Consider the following 25,022-nt stretch of genomic DNA (forward strand, 5'->3'; position numbering starts at 1 on the left):
CTGTTGTGTTGGGCATTCCCTGGTTGGCCTCTCATGACCCCACTATTTTGTGGCAACAGAGGGCTCTCAAGGGATGGTCCCGTCAGTGCTCAGGGAGGTGTTTCTTTAGGTGCAACTACGGTGGAGAGTCCAACCAGGTCTCCACCATGCACATTCCCCCCGAATATGCTGATTTGGCACTCGCCTTCTGTAAAAAGAAGGCGACTCAATTACCACCCCATCGACAGGGGGATTGTGCGATAAATCTCCCGGTAGACGCTTCACTTCCCAGGAGTCCCGTGTATCCTCTGTCACAGGAGGAGGCGGCGGCTATGGAAACATATGTCACCGAACCTCTGGGACAGGGATACATTCGGCCTTCCACTTCACCTGTCTCATCGAGTTTATTTTTTGTGAAGAAGAAGGATGGAGGTTTACGCCCGTGTATTGACTATCGAGGTTTAAATCAGATCACGGTAAAATACAGTTACCAGCTACCTCTCATAGCCAGTATGACAGTCATTGCACAGGGCGTGCTTCTTCACAAAATTGGACCTCTTACAACCTGGTGCGTATCTGGGCGGGGGATGAGTGGAAGACGGCATTTAGCACCACTTCTGGCACTATGGGTACCTCATCATGCCGTACGGGAGAGGTTAATCCTCTTGGTACTAGGGGGCAGTATTTTCATTTTTTTTTTTAAACGTTCCCGTTTTAAACAGAATATTTTGTCAGGAAAAGATGCTAGAATATGCATATAATTGACAGCTTTCGATAGAAAACACTCTAACGTTTCCAAAACTGTAAAGATATTGTCTGTGAGTATAACAGAACTGATGTTGCAGGCGAAAGCCTGAGAAAAATCCAATCCGGAAGTGCCCCAGGTTTTGAAAGCGCTGCGTTCCAATGACTCCCTACTCAGCTGAGAATGTACCATTAACAAGCTTACGCTTTCTACGTATTCCCCAAGGTGTCTACAGCATTGTGACGTAGTTTTACGCATTTCTGTTGAAGAATAGCCGTAGGCTATATTGCGTAAGTGGTCACATGGTGGCTCCGAGAGAGATTCTCACCTAAAATACAGAGGTAGCCATTACTCCAATCGGTCCTAGAAACACCTTGAGGATGGATTCTAAACAACGTTTGCCATGTTTCTGTGTATATTATGGAGCTAATTTTGAAACATTTTTGGAGTTGTGGTGACCACAATTTCCGGGCGATTTCTCAGCCAAACGTGAAGAACAAACGAAGCTATTTCGCCTACAAAAATAATATTTTGGGAAAAAATGAACTTTGGCTGTCTACCTGGGAGTCTCGTGAGTGAAAACATCCAAAGTTCATCAAAGGTAAACGATGTAATTTGATTGCTTTTCTGATTTCCGTGACAAGGTTGCCTGCTGCTAGCAAGGCATAATGCTATGCTGGGCTATCGATAAACTTACACAAATGCTTGTCTAGCGTTGGTTGTAAAGCATATTTTGAAAATCTGAGATGACAGGGTGATTAACAAAAGGCTAAGCTGTGTCTCAATATATTTCATTTGTGATTTTCAGGAATAGGAATATTTTCTAGGGATATTTATGTCCGTTGCGTTATGCTAATTAGTTTCAGGCGATGATTACGCTCCAGCATGCGGGTTTTGGAGTAACAAAAGGTTTTAATGAATGCTCCATCAGTCTTCCAATCCTTTGTATATGAGATTTTCAGTGACCTGCATGGGCAGGGTGTAGTGGTGTATATAGATGACATTCTAATATACTCCGCTACAAGCGCCGAGCATGTGTCCCTTGTACGCAGGGTGCTTGGTCGACTGTTGGAGCATGACCTGTACGTCAAGGGTGAGAAATGTCTGTTCTTCCAACAGTCCGTCTCCTTCCTAGGGTATCGCCTTTCTGCGTCAGGGGTGGAGATGGAAAATGACCACATTTCAGCCGTGCGTAATTGGCCGACTCCAACCACGGTAAAGGAGGTGCAGCGGTTCTTAGGGTTTGCCATCTACTACCGGAGGTTTATCTGGGGGTTGGTCAGGTAGCGGCTCCCATTACCTCCTTGCTGAAGGGGGGACCGGTGCGACTGCAGTGCTCAGCTGAGGCGGACAGGGCTTTTGGTCACCTGAAGGCTCTGTTTACCTCGGCTCCCGTGCTGGCTCATCCTGATCCCTCCTTAGCATTCATAGTTGAGGTGGATGCATCCGAGGCTGGGATAGGGGCTGTGCTGTCTCAGCGCTTGGGTACGCCACTTAAGCTCCGCCCCTGTGCTTTCTTTTCAAAGAAGCTCAGCCCGGCGGAGCGAAACTGTGATGTGGGGGACTGGGAGCTGTTGGCTGTTGTCGGGGCTCTTAAGGCATGGAGACATTGGCTTGAGGGGGCTAGACACCCTTTTCTCATTTGGACTGACCACCGCATTCTGGAGTACATTCGGACAGCGAGGAGACTGAACCCTCGCCAGGCGAGGTGGGCCATGTTTTTCACCCGCTTTGTTTTTACCCTATCCTACAGACCAGGTTCCCAGAAAGTTAAGGCAGACGCACTGTCCCGGATGTATGATACAGAGGAGCGGTCCACGGATCCCACTCCCATACTTCCAGCTTCTTACCTGGTGGCATCGGTGATATGGGAGGTGGACGCGGACATCGAGCGGGCGTCACGTGCAAAGCCCACTCCCACACAGTGTCCAGTTGGGCGTCTGTATGTTCCGTTTGATGTCCGCGATCGTTTGATCTGTTGGGCCCACACGTCACCCTCCTCTGGTCATCCTGGCATCGGTCGGACAGTGGGCTGTCTTGCTGGGAAGTACTGGTGGCCCACGTTAGCTAAGGACATGAGGGTTTATGTTTCCTCCTGCTTGGTGTGCGCACAGTGCAAGGCACCTAGACACCTGCCCAGAGGGAAATTACAACCCCTTCCCGTTCAACAACGACTGTGGTCACACCTATCGGTGGATTTCCCCGTTTTCCTTGTTGGGCGGCTTTCGGCAGTCGATGTCACCAGCTTTCTAGTCACCACCGATCCATGTTTCATTTTCGTTTTGTTTTGTCTTCATTATTACACACCTGGTTTCAATTCCATAATCAATGTTCCTTATTTAACCCTCTGGCGTCCCTTTCTGTTTTGTGCGTTATTGTCATTGTCATGTGGTTTCGTTATTTTGTGCTCTGGATATTTGTGTTTTTCCTTGTTGGAACGTTGCTTAATTTTTGAGGAAATTCTCTGATTATTACTCATACCTGTGTCCTGCGCCTGACTTCGCCTTATCGATTCACCTAATCGTTGACAAATTGTATAAACTGCTTTAATTTTTCTGGATACCAGGATGAGTTAATCAAATCAAATCAAATATTATTTGTCACATGTGCCGAATACAACAGGTAGACCTTACAGTGAAATGCTTACTTACAAGCCCTTAAGCAACAATGCAGTTTTAAGAAAATCCCTAAAAAAGTAAGAGATAAGAATAACAAATATTTAAAGAGCAGCAGTACTGGAAGACAAACCGGTTTCCCTCTTGGCCCCCAGTGATGTACTGGTCGAGCAGTTGCCATACCAGGCAGTGATGCAACCCGTCAGGATGCTCTCGATGGTGCAGCTGTCAAACCTTTTGAGGATCTGAGGACCCATGTCAAATCTTTTCAGTCTCCTGAGGGGGAATAGGAATAGGTTTTGTCGTGCCCTCTTCACGACTGTCTTGGTGTGCTTGGACCACGTTAGTTTGTTGGTGATGTGGGTGCCAAGGAACTCTCAACCTGCTCCAATACAGGCCCGTCATTGAGAATGGGGGCATGCTCGGTCATGTAGTCCACAATCATCTTCTTTGTCTTGATCATGTTGATGGAATGATTGTTGTCCTTGCACCACACGGTCAGGTCTCTGACCTCCTCCCTATAGGCTGTCTCATCGTTGTCAGTGATCATGCCTACCACTGTTGTGTCATCGGCAAACTTAATGATGGTGTTGGAGTCGTGCCTGGCCGTGCAGTCATGAGTGAACAGGGAGTATAGGAGGGGACTGAGCATGTACCACTGAGGGTTCCTCATGTTGAGGATCAGCGTGGCGGATGTGTTGTTACCTACCCTTACCACCTGGGGGGTGGCCCGTCAGGAAGTCCAAGATCCAATTGCAGAGGGAGGCGTTTAGTGCCAGGGTCCTTAGCTTAGTGATGAGCTTTGAGGGCACTATGGTGTTGAACGCTGAGCTGTAGTGAATGAATAGCATTCTCACATAGGTGTTCCTTTTATCCAGGTGGGAAAGGGCAGTGTAGAGTGCAATAGAGATTGCATCATCTGTGGATTTGTTGGTGCGGTATGCAAATTGGAGTGTGTTATGTTTGTTCCTTATATAATGACAAAAAAGGTTAAACTACTTTTAATGAACATATATTTCAGCTAGAAAACTCCATGTTTAGCCATGAAAGGCATTCTTCAACCACCTGCATAGCCTGCTGGGTAACATAGCCTAAATGTTATTGAAACATAACAACACATCTTCTTACCTTTAAAATAAAACTACTTTTCAATGTAACTACACATCACATTTGTTTACTCAACCTGCATAACATGCCATTTTCAATAACACACATTTCTTTCCCCCAATTTTTTTTATTTTTAATATAATCTTTTTCAACTAAATATAGTTTGTCCAACAATACTCTATTGTGGCTCTATTTCCTTTCACATAAACAAAACAGTCCAGGTGCCCCTTTTTTGTATTTTTTTAATAGCAATTCTCAATAAGCCTTTCAGGGGCTCTGATAGTCCTTTTTGGTTGTTCTGCTGAAGTGCTTCCTGAAACAGTTGGACAGCGTTCATTGTCAGTCAGGGTGTTCTGACTGAATTGTCCATTTCTAAAGGCATTTGACGCTTCAGCAGTATCCTCCAGGTGATCCTCAGTCCCTTGAGTGAATGGCTGAAGCCTTAGATCCACTCTGTTTCGTCTCAGTTGTTATCCATGCTTAGTTTGGATCTCATAGGATCACGGTGCACACACCCTTGCTGCATCCAGGTTCCTGTAGTGATGTCTCTGAGTCGTACATGATCTCCAGGTTTCAGTTCAGGTCTTGCACTTTGTGTCGCTGTTTTTGTCTTTCTGTTTTTTCTTCACGAGTTTGACTTTGTGAGCACCTCTGACTGTTAGCAAGTCCTCATGGATGGCTAGGTTGGTTCTGATGCGACGTCCCATTAACATTTGTGCAGGTGAAAGTCCGTTCTGCAGCGGTGCGCTGCGGTAGATCATCAGATTTTTAAAGAAATCCTCCTTTACATTGTGTGCCTTTTTCATCAGACCTTTGACAATTTTGACTGAACTCTCTGCTAAGCCGTTGGATCTCGAGTAGTTGAGGCTGGAGGTGTTGTGTCGGAATGCCCAGTCGTTAGCGAACAATCGGAATTCGGAACTTGAGAACTGCGGGCCATTGTCCGAGTACAGTTCAGACGCAACCCCATGTCTTGAAAAGACTGATTTCAGGTAGGTGATTACAGCTTTGCTGGAGGTAGTTGGCAGTGTTGCTACTTCAGGGTAGTTTGAGTAGTCGCCGGTAACAACAATGTGACTTTTGCCATTGCAGTCAAAAACGTCAACTCCAACTTTGTAGTAGGGTCTGTTGGGTACTGGATGAGGCATTAGCGGCTCTGCTTGCTGCTTTGGCCTGTAGGTCAAACACAGTTCTCATGAAACAGTGGTCTGGCTGATTTCCTGGTTCATTCTTGGCCAGTACACTACTTTGCATGCTCGTCGTTTGCATTTTTCCTCACCCAAGTGGCCCTCGTGTATTTTCTGTAGCATTTCTTTGCGTAGTGTCATGGGAATGACAATTTTGTTGCCTTTGAACACTATGTCATCCACAACGGTGAGCTCTGCTCTGCACATCCAATAATCCTGTATTCTCCTTGGACAGTTGTTTTTCTGTGCGGGCAATCCTATCGGTGTTGTTTCTTTCGACTCTGTCATTGTCTGGTCATCTGTGATCTCTCTTTTGATCTGCTCCATTCTCTCAGAAGACACAGGAAGTGATGCTACAATCATGTCGACGTAGGCCTGAATGTGTTTTTCTGTGTGTCGAATCTCTCCTTCTTGTCGACTGCTCGAGAAAGAGTGTCGGCGGCGAACATGAACTTTCCCGGGGTATAGATCATCTTCACATCATATTTTTGCAGTCTGATCAACATTCTCTGGATTCTCATTGGACAATCATTCAGTGGCTTAGACATGATTGACACCAATGTTTTGTGGTCAGTTTCTACTTCGAAATCTCGTCCGTAGATGTGTTGGTGAAACCTTTCGCAAGCGTATGTGCTCGCCTGTAGTTCTTTCTCTATTTGTACCATACCTCGTCTCTGCGCCTGTCAAGGCTCTGGACGCATAAGCGATGGATTGCCATGTGTCGTCATGCTGTTGCAGAATAACTGCTCCCAGGCCAAACTGTGACGCATCTGCAGAAATCCTTGTGCTTTTCTCTGGATCATAGAACCTGAGAACTGGCTCTTCTGTGATTGTCTTCTTTAGGTTTTGAAGCAGTTTTCCTGTTCATGGGACCATTCCTATTCATTTTTCTGCTCCAGAAGACATCTGAGTGGAGCGGACTGTGCTGACAGTTGAGGTATTAACTTTGCAAGGTAGGTGATCATGCCCATGAAGCATCTCACATCGTCTTTGTTCTTTGGGCGCTCCATGTTGTTGATGGCTGATGTTTTCCTTGGGTCTGGTTTGACTCCATCCTCTGAAAGTATGTCTCCCACGAAAGTAAGTGTTTTCACACCAAACTCGGATTTGTCCATGTTTAGTTTTAGGTTGACTTTCCGTGTCAGGTCCAGCACTTGTCTCCCTCTCGCATCGTGTTCTTCTTTTGTGGACCCCCAGACGATGATGTCATTCATCATAGTCTCCACTCCTGGGATGCGCACAAAGATCATGCGGATTGTCTTGTGATAGACCTCTGGTGCTGAGAGAATCCCATATGGTAGATGAAGAAATCTGTACCTGCCCTCAGGTGTGTTGAATGTGCATAGCCTTGAGCTTGCATCATCTAGCTTCATTTGCCAGAATCCTGATGAGGCATCAAGCTTACTGAACCACTTTGCTCCATCAAACTGCAACATTATCTATTCTCTGATTGGCAACTTGAAATGCTCTCTCTTGATTGATTTGTTGAGATCTCTCGGGTCTGGACATATCCTGAGATCGCCGTTCTTTTTCACCACAATAACCATTGAGCTTACCCAGTCTGTAGGTTCATCCATTTTTGTGATGACGTCTAACTTTTCCATGAGATAGACGTCAAAGAGTTCCTCTTTGAGCTTTTCCCTCAGTGCAAATGGAACTTTTCTGCATGCATGCACAACTGGAGTAATTTTGTCATCAGTACATATTTTGTGTTCTCCTGGTAAACATCCAAGACCCTCAAACACATCCTCATACTCACCCAGTAGCGATTCTTGGTCATTTTCAGTCTGTCACTACATATACTCTTTTCAACAAATTGAGCTTTTCACATGCATTGATTCCTTGAATAGGCTGTACACTCTTTTCCACAATCAGCAGCTGTGCTCTGAACTGTTTTCCTTTGACTGGTACGTTCTCCCCAGTATAACCAGTAACCTTCATTTTCACTGGGTGTATTTTGCTCTTCACCTTCGGTGTTTTGTAGTCATCCAGAGACAACAGGTTTACCTGTGCTCCAGTTTCAAGCTTGAATGGTATTATAGGTTCATTCACCTTCAATGGCACAATCCATTCAGCATTTACTGCATTGCATATTTCCAAAGAATAATCAAAGAATTCTTCAATCTGCTCGATTTTCCCCACAGTTGTTACATGATTTGCCATGTGCAGGGCATTTTTTTGGCTTGTGGATAAATACACATTTTCCACATGTAGTGTTTTGATTTCTCTCTTTTGCTTGTTTTTGTTTTGTAAGGCCTTGTGTGTGGTGCTCCTCTCTTTTTATTGCATGCACTGACATCCCTGCACAGCTCTTTAGCTTGTGCTCTGGTGGTTTCAGCTGCTCCACACATATTCACTGCTTTATCCAAAGTTAAATCTTGATCCGCAGCAATCTCTCCTTGAGTCCATTATCAAGTATGCCACAGACTATCCTGTCTTTCACTAGTGAGTCTTTCAGATTTTCAAATTCACACGTTTTGCTTTGTGTGTTCAGCTCAGCCAAATACTGGTCAAAACTGGCTCATCTGACCACTTTTTTATTGACAGAGTCACTGGTGCTTCCTGTTTTAATTTTAGCTTATAAGCAGGAATCAAGAGGATAGAGTTATGGTCAGATTTGCCAAATGGAGGGTGAGAGAGAGCTTTGTACGCGTCTCTATGTTTTCCCTCTGGTTGCACGTTTAACATGCGGATAGAAATGAGGTACAATTGATTTAAGTTTCCCTGCATTAAAGTCCCCGGCCACTAGAAGCGCAGCCTCTGGATGAGCTTTTCCTCTTTGCTTTTTGGCGGAATACAGCTAATTGAGTGCGGTTTGAGTGCCAGCCTCGGTCTGTAGATAGCTACGAAAAATACAGATGAAATCTCGAGGTAGATAGTGTAGTCTACAGCTTATCATGAGATACTCTACCTCAGGCGAGCAAAACCCTGAGACTTCCTTAAATATCGTGCACCAGCTATTGTTTACAAATATGCACAGGCCCCCGCCCATGTCTTACCAGAGGCTGCGGTTCTGTCCTGCCAATAGTGTATAACCCGCCAGCAGTATGTTCTTAATGTCGGCGTTCAGCCACGACTCTGTGAAACATAAGATATTACAGTTTTTAATGTCCTGTTTGGTAGGATATATGTGCTTTCAGTTGATCTAATTTATTTTCCAGCGATTGAACGTTAGCTAGCTAGCAGAATGGAAGTCATGGGCAGATTAGCCACTCGTCGCCTGATCCTCACAAGGCATCCTGATCTCTTTCCGCGAAACCTACGTTTCCTTTTCCAGCGAATCACGGGGATCTGGGCCTGGTCGGGTGTCCGTAGTATATCCCTCGCGTCCGACTCATTGAAGAAAAACTCCTCGTCCAATTTTAGGTGAGTAATCCCAGTTTTGATGTCCAGAAGCTCTTTTCGGTCATAGGAGAAGGTAGCAGCAGCTTTATGTACAAAACAAGTAAAGAACAACGCATCAAAAAAAATAGCATGGTTGTTTAAGAGCCGATAAGACGGCAGCCCTCCGGCGCCATCTTCATTAGCTCCGGCGCCATCTTCATTAGCTCCGGCGCCATCCTCATTAGCTCCGGCGCCATCTTCATTAGCTGCCTTGGTAGCAGCTAATGGGGATCCATAATAAATACAAATACACAAGAAATTGTATTTGACCGATATTGTTTTTCATTCCTTCTATTCATGTGTTCCATTTCTATGTCAGTCCTGGTGATTCTGTAAGTGTAACACACCATACGTTAATTGAACATTACCCAGCCCTCCTTTCACCGCAGTGGAACCACAACCTGTGGGACATGCTCCATCTTGCCCTTACAGTAAAGCTCTAACCATTTAGGTCAACAAGTCCAACAGACCATCCAGATCTGCAGTTTCTGGAGGGAATCCAGGAAATTCCATCTAATCATTTGTTGTGTAACACCATATATATTGCGAAATAGGAAGAACTGAAAGTGTTTCTGAAAGTAATATATGGAATTATGTTCCATTTCAGTAACGCAATATGAATACAAAGAGGGAACTGTAGATTATAAAGAGACAAATAAAATGTTCACACTAGTGTGAACTTAATGAACCTAAACATTCAGTTTCGTTTCGCTTCAGTTGTCATATTCTTTTGCCACCTGTGTGTTCACTAATCAAGGTTATGCAGCTTAGATGTGCTCCACACTGCTGGATCTATAGACATAATTTATGAACATTTTGGAAATGCAGTGACACATTAAAACAACAACACAGTTGGACATATTATTGTTCTGACATGAACATTGCTACCCCTCACCGAACACATCAAACATGGATGTCGTTGTAAGACCAGCCGAGTATAGTGGAGTTTATGCTCTTTTGGGTCAGACTTCCACACAGGACAGTGGGATTGATCAGTGTAGTTCTCAGCTGTGCTGTGGGAAGACATGGCTAACATTTTAAACAACGGAACAGCATATCATGGGCTTCTGGTAGACATGTGTTGAACATCACATTACGGGCTTCTGGTAGACAGGTGTTGGACATCACATCATGGGCTTCTGGTAGACATGTGTTGAACATCACATCATGGATTTCTGGTAGACAGGTGTTGAAAATCACATCATGGGCTTCTGGTAGACAGGTGTTGGATGGAGTGGTGGGTGGCTACTAGTATCAATGCATAGCCACCAATGTGATAGTTCAACAAAAGATTGCAATGTGTATTTATTTAGTAATTTTCTTATAAATGACCTATAATTTATTACAGTAGTGTAAAGGTTAACAAACTTGTGGTACATTATTTACATTAGTTGAGTAATCATGAAATACAGTATAATTTTAATGTTATATACAAAATATATGCAGGAGTTCCAGATGAACCAAGACAGTTCCCATGTCTGGTAAAAGAGAAGAGTTGTGTTCAGGTGTTACGTGCCTCCTGACAGAGGGAGGTGCAGGAATCAGGAGCAGGAGAGCAAGGAATTCCCAGTGGCAAAATAGTTTAATGAGTAGTCCAAAACACAACTACAACATGGGACTGAAACACGCCCAAACGAGGTTGCCACACACAGGGAAATAAAGTGCTACACACGGAGGAGAAACCTCTAGTCCTAAACTCAATACCTAAACGGCACAACTGCCAAGAGAAAAGAAACCCCGTGGTGCAGACACGCACCCCTAAATAACGTAACCACAGAAAACAATCCCGCACAAAGACTAGCAGGCAGTGGAGGTAAATATACCCACCGAAATCAACTAATCAGACACAGGTGTGAGCACCACCCGAACAGGGAGAGGAGCCACCTTCGGTGGAAGTCGTGACATCAGGTGTGTCACTGTGTATGTTTCCTCCCACACAACCGTCAGGTGTCACAGCGACTCCCACACATTACCACCATCCATAACCAGTCATACAACATACTCAAACCTCTTTACAAGAAAATGGACTGTGTTACAAAAATACACAGGTAGGTACAATGAACAGTTAGACTACACACGATAAGGACAGATGGGAGACTTGAGTCCCAAACCCAGCTGAGTCAGACTCTACACCATTCCTTTACCAGTTTTCACTTCCAGATCAACTATTCATTAGAAAAGGATTACTCAAAATTGGAACAAATTATGTAAATTTCAGTTTTGTTTGTTTGAAAACATCTCCCTGCTTTGAATCCATTTAAAGTAAGTCAAAGTCCAAACTAAGGAACAGTGACCTGGACACAACCCCTAAGACACTATCACACTTACTGAACCTTACTTACGCACAACAAAACACCCACATAACAATGCATTTATAATCATTTTTAACAACAGACATGCCTTAGTTGTATCAGTGTTTTAGGCAAAGTGTTGTGAAATAAAAAAAATATACAATTGATCACCTCTATATAAAGTATAACACTATAGATAAAACTATTGGGATGACAAGAGCAAATTCTCTCTAAGACACAGTCGTGGGAAAAACATGAAGAAAGGAATTCCATTTCCCCTTTGATCCTCAAAATCACTGCCAACTCAACCAAACAATAAGAAAATAAATGTTTTTTTCTTCAGTGAAGACATGTTGCAAGCTTTTGACAGTAATTACAGTCACGTGATGGTTAGTACCAGGCTAATGCAATTTCAGCAAGCCCCTCCAGTTCCCTTTCTGTATACCTCACACACATACTGAGTACCACTGGCTGGGTGCATGTCATCAGCTAGAGAAACAAAGCCCTTCTCAGCAACCTCCATACACAGCTCTTTTTGCAGAATGGTCTAGAAACGTGTGTGTGTGTGTGTGTGTGTCTGTGCGTGTACATGTCACACATCATTTCACAGATTTGATTTGATTTGATTTGAGGTTTGAAGTCTGATGTGTGTGGAAATAGCTGTCCCACAACAGGAAAGCCATTTTCTCACCCCACTACATCTTCTGTGAATAATTTGCAGATGCGTATAAATAAACTGACAACACAGATACTCACTTTGAAACCAGCAAACACTTTAGTGTAGGTCTAGTGACATGAGAGTGAAGTCACGGTTCATATGCATGATGGTGGCACTTCTAATTAAATAACTTATGTATTTCTGGTGGCCCAGATGAAAGTCACATAGTAACAGTTTACACATGATCTAGTGGTCTTCTGTTTGCCTAGATACATTGAGGGTTCATAACCCACCTCGGTCATAACAGCAAGTCCAGAGAAAGCCATCAGCCATCACAAAGATCATCTCCCAGATTGCTAATGAGCAGTATGATGAGTTTAGGAAGATCCCTGGTAGGCCATACAAAGTTAAGTCAGGCAACCAGGAAGGATGGGCTCCAGGTTTACTGTCAGAGACCCACCTCCATCTACAGAAGTGAAAGTAAACCAAAAGTATGAACCTGACAGGGCAGGAGTGGCCTTGTAAAAAACGACTGCATCATTAACTGATAGCAGCTGAATGATGACACATTCCTGTGACTCTGTACGATGAGTGGGAGTAAGCTAACAGTTTGGCTTCCGAGAGGGTGTTAGAGAAAAGGTGGGCCTTAACCGGCATTCTTCTTACTCACTGAAATTGTTTACCTGAACTATTCAAGTCTAAATATTACACTTGAGCTGTGTTACAGGGTGTTTTTCTGCCCACATTGAATTGCGGGAAGCTGTAGAATAATAACAACAATTTGGGGGGTGCTTATATTTGTCCTGTTTTTTTGTTGCATATCCCAACTCCCCGTGAGACACCCGCAGGGAGTGGGGTCACGGACTGGGTCACCATTATACAGCGCCCCTGGAGCATTAAGGGCCCCCCCCCAGGTGGTAAGAGTAGGCAACAATACGTCTGCCACGCTGATCCTCAACACTGGGGCGCCTCAGGGGTGTGTAATTAGTCCCCTCCTTGTATTCCCTGTTCACCCACGACTGCATGGCCAAACATGACTCCAACACTATCACTAAGTTTGCTGACGACATAACAGTGGTAGGCCTGATCACCAACAACGGTGAGACGGCCTATAGGGAGGAGGTCAGAGAACTACAACCTCTCCCTCGATGTGAGCAAGACAAAGGAGCTGATTGTGGACTACAGTAAAAAGCAGGCCGAACAGGCCCCCATTAACATTGACGGGGCTGTAGTGGAGGGGGTCTAGAGTTTCAAGATCCTTGGTTTCCACATCACCAACGAACTATCATGGTCCAAACGTACCAAGACAGATTCTTATTGTGTTACCTTTTATTCTTACTTTTTATTTTAGTCTACTTGGTAAATACTTTCTTCTTCTTGATCTGCACTGTTGGTTAAGGGCTTGTATGTAAGCATTTCACGGTAAAGTCTACACTTGTTGTATTCGGCGCATGTGGCATGGGATTTGATATACAGGGTGTGTGTGTTTCAATGTCTGTGTACCTACCTCTGTGACTTGGTTCATCTGGTACTCCTGTAGTTGCTGTTGGAAGCCATAGTTCGGGCCTACGAAGGAACGCACGGCCTTAACAGCCGACAGACACTCCTCCCAGCTGTAGGTGGTGACGGTCATCAGGTAGGCCACCACCATGGTAGTACTACGGGACACACCGGCCAGGCTGCATTATGGGACAGGGACAGGGAGAGCATAGTCATGAGGTGTCAGGTACGGTCAACAGAAAGTTAGTGGTTTATGGTTAGGTGGTGTACGTACCAGTGCACCAGACAGGCCCCTCCATTTAGACGGCATTCGTGGATGAACCTGATGCTCTCTTTGAAATGCTGTGATCTGCAAAGACACAAACATATGGCCTTATAGGTACAAGTACAGAATAAATTCCACGTGACCATTTATTCACTGTAATTAGGCTTCTCCAAGCCTAATTACCATGACTAAATGGTCACGTGGAATTTGATTGCCATCATGACTCGACCGCTGGTGGTCATCTTAATATGGTAATATGGTCATCTTAACAGCCCTAGTCTCACCTATGACAAGACAATCCACATCCTGATATGATCAGTGATACACTTTTTAGGCTTCTCCAAGCCTAATTATTGTGCTCCAAAATGGAGCACAATAATCTGTTTTACAACAGGTGTAGAGACTAACTGGCATACATATGAAGCATGTGAGTTTCAAGTATGGGGAAGATAATTTTCACCATAAAAATGCACATTTACAGTGGGGAGAAAAAGTATTTGATACACTGCTGATTTTGCAGGTTTTCCTACTTACAAAGCATGTAGAGGTCTGTAATTTTTATCATAGGTACACTTCAACCATGAAAGACGGAATCTAAAACAAAAATCCAGAAAATCACATTGTATGATTTTTAAGTAATTAATTTGCATTTTATTGCATGACATAAGTATTTGATACATCAGAAAAGCAGAACTTAATATTTGGTACAGAAACCTTTGTTTGCAATTACAGAGATCATACGTTTCCTGTAGTTCTTGACCAGGTTTGCATACACTGCAGCAGGGATTTTGGCCCACTCCTCCATACAGACCTTCTCCAGATCCTTCAGGTTTCGGGGCTGTCACTGGGCAATACGGACTTTCAGCTCCCTCCAAATAATTTCTATTGGGTTCAGGTCTGGAGACTGGCTAGGCCACTCCAGGACCTTGAGATGCTTCTTACGGAGCCACTCCTTAGTTGCCCTGGCTGTGTGTTTCGGGTCGTTATCATGCTGGAAGACCCTGCCAAGACCCATCTTCAATGCTCTTACTGAGGGAAGGAGGTTGTTGGCAAAGATCTCGCGATACATGGCCCCATCCATCCTCCCCTCAATACAGTGCAGTCGTTCTGTCCCCTTTGCAGAAAAGCATGCCCAAAGAATGAGGTTTCCACCTCCATGCTTCATGGTTGGGATGGTGTTCTTGGGGTTGTACTCATCCTTCTTCTTCCTCCAAACACGGAAAGTGGAGTTTAGACCAAAAAGCTCTATTTTTGTCTTATCAGACCACATGACCTTCTCCCATTCCTCCTCTGGATCATCCAGATGGTCATTGGCAAACTTCAGACGGGCCTGGACATGCGCTGGCTTGAGCAGCGGGACCTTGCGTGCGTTGCAGGATTTTAATCCATGACGGCGTAGTGTGTTACTAATGGTTTTCTTTGAGACTGTGGTCCCAGCTCTCTTCAGGTCATTGACCAGGTTCTGCTGTGTAGTTCTGGGCTGATCCCTCACCTTCCTCATGATCATGATGCCCCACGAGGTGAAATCTTGCATGGAGCCCCAGACCGAGGGTGATTGACCGTCATCTTGAACTTCTTCCATTTTCTAATAATTGCGCCAACAGTTGTTGCCTTGTCATCAAGCTGCTTACCTATTGTCCTGTAGCCCATCCCAGCCTTGTGCAGGTCTACAATTTTATCCCTGATGTCCTTACTCCCTCTCTGGTCTTGGCCATTTTGTAGAGGTTGGAGTCTGTTTGATTGAGTGTGTGGACAGGTGTCTTTTATACAGGTAACGAGTTCAAACAAGTGCAGTTAATACAGGTAATGAGTGGAGAACAGGAGGGCTTCTTAAAGAAAAACGAACAGGTCTGTGAGAGCCGGAATTCTTACTGGTTGGTAGGTGGTCAAATACTTATGTCATGCAATAAAATGCAAATTAATTACTTAAAAATCATACAATGTGATTTTCTCGATTTTTGTTTTGGATTCCGTCTCTCACAGTTGAAGTGTACCTATGATAAAAATGACAGACCTCTACATGCTTTGTAAGTAGGAAAACCTGCAAAATCGTCAGTGTATCAAATACTTGTTCTCCCCACTGTATAATAAAAGCATTACATTCATAATTACCTTTGCGGTCACTTTTGAGAATTGTGTTTTCCTGCTAATGGAAGATTTGTGCTTATAGCTTACTACAGTGTGCACATTGCTGCACTTATAATGTGAAGAAATATCCTAATAGTTTATCAACATTTTAAGCTAAATGTTCTGATCTGTTGCTTCAGGCTCATTGCTTAAAAAAGTTGTTTTGATGCTAGTGGTTGGATTAATTTGGAATCTATCACATCCCACAACTGTCCTACACTATATTTGGAATATTTATTTCTCGCACAGAATATGTTGACTTTTGTACTATGGGGGAAAGTAGATTGACATAGAATAGTGCTTTCGCTGTTCATTAGACCTACTCAACTTGTTGGCTGACGAAAAGTAAATGTGGACAGTTCTTCCTCGGAATTGGATAAGGATGCACACAGTTGCCTCCCCGATGTGTCTGTCTTCACTTGTAGCCTGTGAGAAAGACCCGTCACATGATGGAGAGCCATGTGAGTGAGAGGTGCTTCAGAGCGTGCAACCGGGAGAAGGGAATTATAATCATTATATTCAGCCCAAGAGCACAATGGCCACTGGCCGCAAAATACAAAGATTTTTTTTTATGTGACATTACAGCCACACAAAGGTGATGCCACCGGAAAATTTGAGGCATTATCAAGAGCTTGTCAAAGTGTGTACAGCCTTTGCAAAAAACCAAGCAGAGCTCATGCCTTTCATGCAACTTTTTTCAAAACATCATTAGAGTCGCATCATGCAGCCTTATTGTATTAAAAATCAGAAGATATCGCCCGATGTTTGTATCACAACCAAAGATACATAAATAACTTGAAATTAAGTATTTTAGGAGTACCTGTTTCTTTGTTAAGCGCTCAACACAGAATAGCTGCATATGCACACTCCTTTAAAATGTTTGGAGAAAATATCCTTTCTATTTTATTCAGCTATGTTCAATTGTATTCTTCATTCTATACAATCATGTAAAATAATGTCACAGAATTCTAAGCAAATCTTGTCTGCTTAATGAACTAGTGTACAGTTCCACAGCCATATGGCATAGCCAGATCAGGGCCTAACACAAGGACAACTCAGAGTGTGCTATTCTGTTCTTCTGAAATAGACTACATTTTCTTCATATTATGTTTATTTAGACCGGTCTAAAATAAATCACAGATTTATTGTGATGATGTAGGCTCTTACATGGATATATTCAACTTTTTAAAATGTAGATGTACCAAAGATCTGCATCAGTGGCAATGTGTGGAAGCCAGGAGAAGCTAAATGTGTTCATGTTAATTAATGGTCAATTACCGTGAGACTGGCAGTTATTTGCTTGACAATCACCGGCTGAGCAAATGTCATGACCGCCACAGCCTTAGGTGAGACCAGATCTATAAATATATAAATTGATTTCAGGTCACATTTTATGGGATATGAGAAAGAACAGGAAGAAGTGAAACTAAGGTGTAAAAGTCATCTGGACCCCATCTCTGCACAGCACAAGTTCCTTCAATCCGTTTCATCTTAGTCATGATGTCCAGACCTGTCCTGTATTATACCCAAGTATCTGTGTCTAAACATCACACCACTGGGAAGTCCCAGGACATATTTTACAGTCTAGTCATTTAGCAGACGGTCTTATCCAGAGTGACTTACATTAGTGCATTCATCTTAAGATAGCTACTGTAGGTGAGACAACAACACATCACAATCGTAGCAAGTACATTTTCCCTGAACAAAGTGGTTATCAGCAAAGTCAGTGCTAGTAGGAAAATACGCATAACAATGTTATGGAGGGGGAAGGGATGGGTAGCTTACTCTCGAGATGTTGGTGGAAGTGATCTTGTCTTGTTTAGTAGAACTCTCCACTGGACACTACCAGGAGAACCTAGAATTATTTTCTATTCAACTTCCATTGTCACCCAAGAAAGTCTTAATCTCTCTCACACAACCCGTTGGTTTGTCAATTCATGCACCTTTGTAGGACTGTGAGGTAATGAGAGTATAGGGGACTCCTATTCAGCTTCCCCTTCCAGACTTTACAACCACTATCATTCCATCTTTAGAGATCATCTTTTCATATAGATCAATACAGCATATACCCCAACTAACATTCTTCTTCCTGTCTACCCTAAACTGTAATGTAGATCAATACAGCATATACCCCAACTAACATTCTCCTTCCTGTCTACCCTAAACTGTAATGTAGATCAATACAGCATATACCCCAACTAACATTCTCCTTCCTGTCTACCCTAAACTGTAATGTAGATCAATACAGCATATACCCCAACTAACATTCTCCTTCCTGTCTACCCTAAACTGTAATGTAGATCAATACAGCATATACCCCAATTAACATTCTCCTTCCTGTCTACCCTAAACTGTAATGTAGATCAATACAGCATATACCCCAATTAACATTCTCCTTCCTGTCTACCCTAAACTGTAATGTAGATCAATGCAGCATATACCCCAATTAACATTCTCCTTCCTGTCTACCCTAAACTGTAATGTAGATCAATGCAGCATATACCCCAATTAACATTCTCCTTCCTGTCTACCCTAAACTGTAATGTAGATCAATACAGCATATACCCCAATTAACATTCTCCTTCCGTCTACCCTAAACTGTAATGTAGATCAATACAGCATATACCCCAATTAACATTCTCCTTCCTGTCTACCCTAAACTGTAATGTAGATCAATACAGCATATACCCCAATTAACATTCTCCTTTCTGTCTACCCTAAACTGTAATGTAGATCAAGACAGCATATACCCCAATTAACATTATCCTTCCTGTCTACCCTAAACTGTAATGTAGATCAATACAGCATATACCCCAACTAACATTCTCCTTCCTGTCTACCCTAAACTGTAATGTAGCTCAATACAGCATATACCCCAACTAACATTCTCCTTCAGTCTACCCTAAACTGTTTTTTGGTGTTGATGACTACCACTCCAAACACTATTAGGAAATAGTAGTGAAGTGTTGCGCAATAGGAGAGTCATATGGTGGGGAGTATTGTCCTATAACAGCAAAGTCTGCTTGGTTACCCAACCAACTCAACAGCCAGGGGCTAAAATAGATGGATTGCACGTTCCCTCCTTCTCATTTGGAGTCAAACTCTTGCTGAAGGAAGTCTCCTCAGCACTTTTCAAATGATTTCTGGTCCAGAGGTTTCAGGCTATCTTGTTAAATGTGCAGAAATGTATTATGTGGTGATTGTTTTGTGTTTTGAGAGGCTGAACTCCAAATGAAAACAAAAACAATTAGGATCTTACACTGAGGTTACAAAACATTAAGAACACCTGCCCTTTCCATGACAGACTGCCCCGGTGAATCCAGGTGAAAGCTATGAACCCTTATTAAATCCGTTTCAATCAGTGTAGATGAACGGGCGGAGACAGGCTAAAGAAAAATTAAGCCTTGAGACATGGATTGTGTCTGTGTGCCATTCAGAGAGTGAATAGGCAAGACAAAATATTTCAGCGCCTTTGAAACAGATATGGTTGTAGGTGCCAGGCGCACCAGTTTGTGTCAAGAACTGCAATGAGGGAGGGGAGGCGTGTTTGGTATACTCAGTGTATATTTATGCAATAAGCCACGAGGAGGAGTGGTATATAGCCAATATTCCATGGCTAAGGGCTGTTCTTACGCACAACCCATCGCGGAGTGCCTGGACACAGCCCATAGCCGTGGTATATTGGCCAAATATCACAAACCCCTGACGTGCCTTATTGCTATTATAAACTGGTTACCAACGTTATTAGAGCAGTAAAAATAGATGTTTTGTCAAACTCGTGGTATACGGTCTGATATACCACGGCTGTCAGCCAATCAGCATTCAGGGCTGATTAGCATTCAACCACCCATATTATAATCACAAATGAAGGACAGTGGCAAACTGTATGGTTGAATCCAAACAAAGACTCTGTAGTGCTTTAGTTTGTGATATCTGGTAACTGAAGATATAGGACATGTCCACCTGAATCTAATTCTAATTCTTGTTTCTTGAGTTTTTAATAAAACAACATGAAGTGGGGGTCAGGTCAGCATCCTACCACAATAATGACATACTCTCAGAGACTCATCAGGAGAGAGGCCCCCAGTCCTAGCCCCTAGGGCCCCTAGCCATGTCAGTCCCTGGCCTGGTCTCTAAAAGCGGGGAACAGGGGGACGTGTTGAAACCAGTAGGGAGACCGTTAGCCCTGTTTTCCCAGCCTAGGGATTGTGACAGAGAGGGACTATAATAGGCCTGGTGACCGAGGCACAGCAGGATGTCACAGCAAGGCTTCCTTCCTGCTGCCTGCAGACCAGTTGGTTGCGACAGGGGGGTCAGAGGCCCCCCAACCCAACAACATCCCCTCCTCCCCTCATCCGCAACCTCCAACGACCCTCATCATCATCTCTCTCCTTCTTATTTTCCTCTGAGAAGACAAGTGATTGACAGACTGACTGAGTTATGCTCTGCTTACGGGAGGTTAAAAAAAATACTTACTAGACGCCAAAGTTAAGGAGCATGTCTATAACACTAGTGTCTGTCTTTTTCTGACTGACTGGCAGACAGGGTGTTTCTGTCCAGGTATGAAAAGCAGGGTAGGATATTCCACCCTGGTAGTTATACTTACTGCGCTACACAGCGTTCTACAATACTAATGTAATGAGCCGTAATTAACATGGATAGTGGACACAGAACAAACTCAACAGATGGTGCAGGTCATAGGTACCAGGGAAGTAGCTCTCTCTTTTATAGGATCTCTAAAAGTGGTGCGTGGCCAGCGTAATGTGTGGCTATGTATTGGAAAATGACACAATCATTTGTGCTTTTTTGGGCTTAGGCTCATAAAATGTCTTTAATGTATGGCTCATCAGACTCAGGTGGCTTCAGTCTTGAATTTTTATGCCAATCAAAGCTCTAATCAAATCCAGACATACAGTTGAAGTCGGAAGTTTACATACACTTAGGTTGGAGTCAATAAAACTCATTTTTCAACCACTCCACAAATTTCTTGTAAACAAACTATAGTTTTGGCATGTCGGTTAGGACATCTACTATGTGCATGACACAGGTAATTTTTCCAACAATTGTTTACAGACAGATTATTTCACTTATAATTCACTCTATCACAATTCCAGTGGGTCAGAAGTTCACATACACTAAGTTGACTGTGCCTTTTAACAGCTTGGAAAATTCCAGAAAATAATGTCATGGCTTTAGAAGCTTCTGATAGGCTAATTGATATAATTTGAGTCAAATAGAGGTGTACATGTGGATGTATTTCAAGGCCTACCTTCAAACTCAGTGCCTCTTTGCTTGACATCATGGGAAAATCAAAAGAACTCAGTCAAGACCCCAGAAAAAGAATTGTAGACCTCCACAGGTCTGTTTCATCCTTGGGAGCAATTTCCAAACACCTGAAGGTACCACGTTCATCTGTACAAACAATAGTACGCAAGTATAAACACCATGGGACCACGCAGCCGCCATACTGCTCAGGAAGGAGACGCGTTCTGTCTCCTAGAAATTAATGTACTTTGGTGCGAAAAGTGCAAATCAATCCCAGAACAACAGCAAAGGACCTTGTGAAGATGCTGGAGGAAACAGGTACAAAAGTGTCTATATCCACAGGAAAACGAGTCCTATATTGACATAACCTGAAAGGCCGCTCAACCAGGAAGAAGCCACTGCTCCAAAACCGCCAGACTACGGTTTGCAACTGCACATGGGGACAAAGATCGTACTTTTTGGAGAAATGTCCTCTGGTCTGCTGAATCAAAAATAGAACTGTTTGGCCATAATGACCATTGTTATGTTTGGAGGAATAAGGGGGAGGTTTGCAAGCCGAAGAACACCATCCCAACCGCGAAGCACGGGGGTGGCAGGATCATGTTGTGGGGGTGCTTTGCTGCAGGAGGGACTGGTGCACTTCACAAAATAGATGGCGTCATGAGGAAGGGAAATGATGTGGATATATTGAAGCAACATCTCAAGACATCAGTCAGGAAGTTAAAGCTTGGTTGCAAATGGTTCTTCCAAATGGACAATGACCCCAAGCATACTTCCAAAGTTGTGGCAAAATGGCTTAAGAACAACAAAGGTATTGGAGTGGCCATCACAAAGCCCCGACCTCAAACCTATAGAAAATCTGTGGGCAGAACTGAAAAAGCGTGTGCGAGCAAGGAGGCCAACAAACCTGACTCAGTTACACCAGCTCTGTCAGGAGGAATGCGCCAAAATTCCCCCAACTTATTGTGGGAAGCTTGTGGAAGGCTATCCGAAACGTTTGACCCAAGTTAAACAATTTAAAGGCAATGCTACCAAATACTAATTGAATGTATGTAAACTTCTGACCCACTGGGAATGTGATGAAAGAAATAAAAACTTAAATAAATCATTCTCTCTACTATTATTATGACATTTCACATTCTTAAAATAAAGTGGTGATCCTAACTGACCTAAGACGAGACATTTTTACTAGGATTAAATGTCAGGAATTGTGAAAAACTGAGTTTAAATGTATTTGGCTAAGGTGTATGGAAACTTCCGACTTCAACTGTACTTACCCAGCGTACAAAACATTGCTCTTTCTATGACAGACTGACCAGGTGAAAGCTATCATCCCTTAATGATGTCGCTTGTTAAATCCACTTCAAATCAGTGTACATGAAGGGGAGGAGACAGGTTGAAGAAGGATTTTTAAGCCTTGAGACAAGTGAGACATGGATTGTGTATGTATGCCATTCATAGGGTGAATGGGTAAGACAACAGATTTAAGTGCCTTTGAATGGGGTATGGTAGTAGGTGCCAGGTGTACTGGCTTGAGAATGTCAAGAAGTGCAACGCTGCTGGTATTTTTAACACTCAACAATATTCCATGTGTATCAATAATGGTCCACTACCAAATGGACATCCAGCCAACTGTGGAAAGCATTGGAGTCAACATGTGCCAGCATCCCTGTGGAACGCTTTCGACACCTTGTGGAGTCCATGCTCCGATGAATTGAGGCTGTTTTGAGGGCAAAAGGGGGAGGAGCAACCCAATATTAGGAAGGTGTTCCTAATGTTTGGTACACTCAGTGTATATGTTTTATATGCTTTGGAATGACACTTCCGGTTTTGGGGGAAATACCTCTCAGATACCAGCTGAGAGAAAAGTGATTTATTCTCGGGATGGAACATTTTTTAAATCCGGGGAAAATATTCAACTCTACTCAAGACTGAATGTGAAAGTGATAATGGCATGGGTGGAAGGAAGGACACCCACACAGAGCAGAGCAGAGCTGAGGAGAACGCTCTCAGTGCTACAGGGACTCTACCCTCAGCTGTCAAGTCACTTGGAGAGACATCACAGGGTTACCATGTGATGCTAGGGGGACTCTGACCCTACTTTTCTTTTCAAATAACCACAATGTGTAATCAAGTGACATGAAAGACCTGCCTCCAATGACCACAACAACACTAGAGTCGGAGTCCCTTACTACTGAAATGATTCTCGTCTCACACTGTTACAGCATTTGTATTATCATTTTCAGGGGTTGGAACCGGTTCAAGGAACAGAACCGAAAACCAGATAAGAATGACATTTTTCAAGGAACAGAAATGGAACCGGGAATGAAAGTGATCCATACCGTTCCGGAACAGAAGCGTTATTTTATTAGCAAGGAAAACCGGTTAATAACGTTATTTTACGTTCCAAGCAACAAAGCGCCAATGCAAAGCCCACACTCTGTCACTCAGAAACTTATTCCAGCGTCTGCCTGCAAGCTAAAAATCTTTGCCGGTGTGTGTGCATGTTTAAGTTACCTGCCTCTTCCCCTTCCGAAGCATAGGCTACTGTACTGACGTTAAAAGCGTGAGAAGATGGGGAGAGCTATTTTTCATTAGCTAAAGAAAAATGCATTAACTTTTTCAATGCTAGTTAAGAATATTATAGGCCTAGTTACTGTATAACTCTGTGGAACTAATTCATATAATAACAAGATGCCTAGTGCTTCAAGCCTGCTTCTTAACCCACTCTTGTTCTCTCACCACTCAGAAAATTTCAGTCACATCTTGCGCAATAGGCTACACTTGTCTGTCCATCATGCATGTAAACAACTAGCTTGCCTGCTCTATCTGTACTGATTGGGGAAGTAATATAATGAGTAAAATGTAAAAAACAGAAGATTTCACAGGTTAAAAAAGAAACAGAAAGGAACGATATAAACTGGTACTTTTTTGGGATTCAAACCGGTTCAGAACTTTATTTTGCTTGTCGGAACAGTGGAACGGAACAAAATAAATAGTGGTTCTGTTCAGAACGAAATGATTGGGAAATGATTTCGGTTCCAACCCCTGATTATTCCAACCCCTGATTATAAAATTATTATTTATTTTCAACTGTTACATTTCTGCAACTTCTTTTATAACAGTATTTATACTAAATGGTAGTATGCCAATGGAGACCCACCAAACATGAGAGCAGCTTAGAGACAGAGAAGTAAATGTTTTGGTCTGCTGCTATAATGACAGAGGGGGACTTGACAACACACGTGAAGCAGCAGCAGTCTATCTAGCTCATTTCACACAGTGGTGATGGGGTCTATATAAAACTACAGCCATTTAAAATACTGCACCATCTCCACACTCTTTCCTGCTCTGATAGCAAAGCCAGACAAGTCAAACTGAGATGTCTTTCTCTCAGAGTCCTTTAGATTACCAGGTCTTAGTGTTTTTTTTTACTGTTTTGGTCTCTGACTTGATAATGTAGGTACCTTGTTTATCTCTACCTGATACATACTGTATGAACCTTTAAAAGACTTCCAGGCTTATTTCAGTCGTTTCAAAGACAAAGTGACGAATCTACTTTTCCTGCCTGCGTGTCACCCTGGAGACACAAACTGAAGAGTTACGTTCAACTGATGTTGTTGAAACAATATGACACATGAGTCATGTCTTGTTCACAGGAAGAAAAGAGGGACCTCTGACGATGGTACACAGCGGAGTGGCTTGTGTTGGTGGATTTGTTTGACAATGAATGGTGTGTGTGTGAGTGTGTGTGGTAACTCACAGGTTCTGGCTAGACACGTCAGCTGCGTGGATACACAGGTAGGTCATGTCCTGTGAGAGGTAAACAGATAGGAGTACAAACACAACACGAGGGTCAGTTTTGTTCTGCACACAACACATACCATATACGTGTGGTC

At 43.2% G+C, this 25,022-nt stretch overlaps 1 protein-coding gene across 1 annotated transcript in view; it reads right to left on the reverse strand.

Annotated features, from left to right (window-relative positions):
* Positions 1–25,022, reverse strand: part of LOC139411525 (interferon regulatory factor 8) — a 57,752-nt gene that overhangs the window by 26,913 nt on the left and 5,817 nt on the right. Inside the window, exons 4-6 of the mRNA XM_071157991.1 lie at positions 24,887–24,936; positions 13,741–13,815; positions 13,474–13,645 (exon numbers count right to left, since the gene is read on the reverse strand). Coding sequence (XP_071014092.1) covers positions 13,474–13,645; positions 13,741–13,815; positions 24,887–24,936 — 297 coding nt within the window. The remainder of the gene's footprint in view (positions 1–13,473; positions 13,646–13,740; positions 13,816–24,886; positions 24,937–25,022) is intronic.

The sequence above is a fragment of the Oncorhynchus clarkii genome, chromosome 6, assembly GCF_045791955.1.
Source record: "Oncorhynchus clarkii lewisi isolate Uvic-CL-2024 chromosome 6, UVic_Ocla_1.0, whole genome shotgun sequence".
Taxonomy (NCBI): domain Eukaryota; kingdom Metazoa; phylum Chordata; class Actinopteri; order Salmoniformes; family Salmonidae; genus Oncorhynchus; species Oncorhynchus clarkii.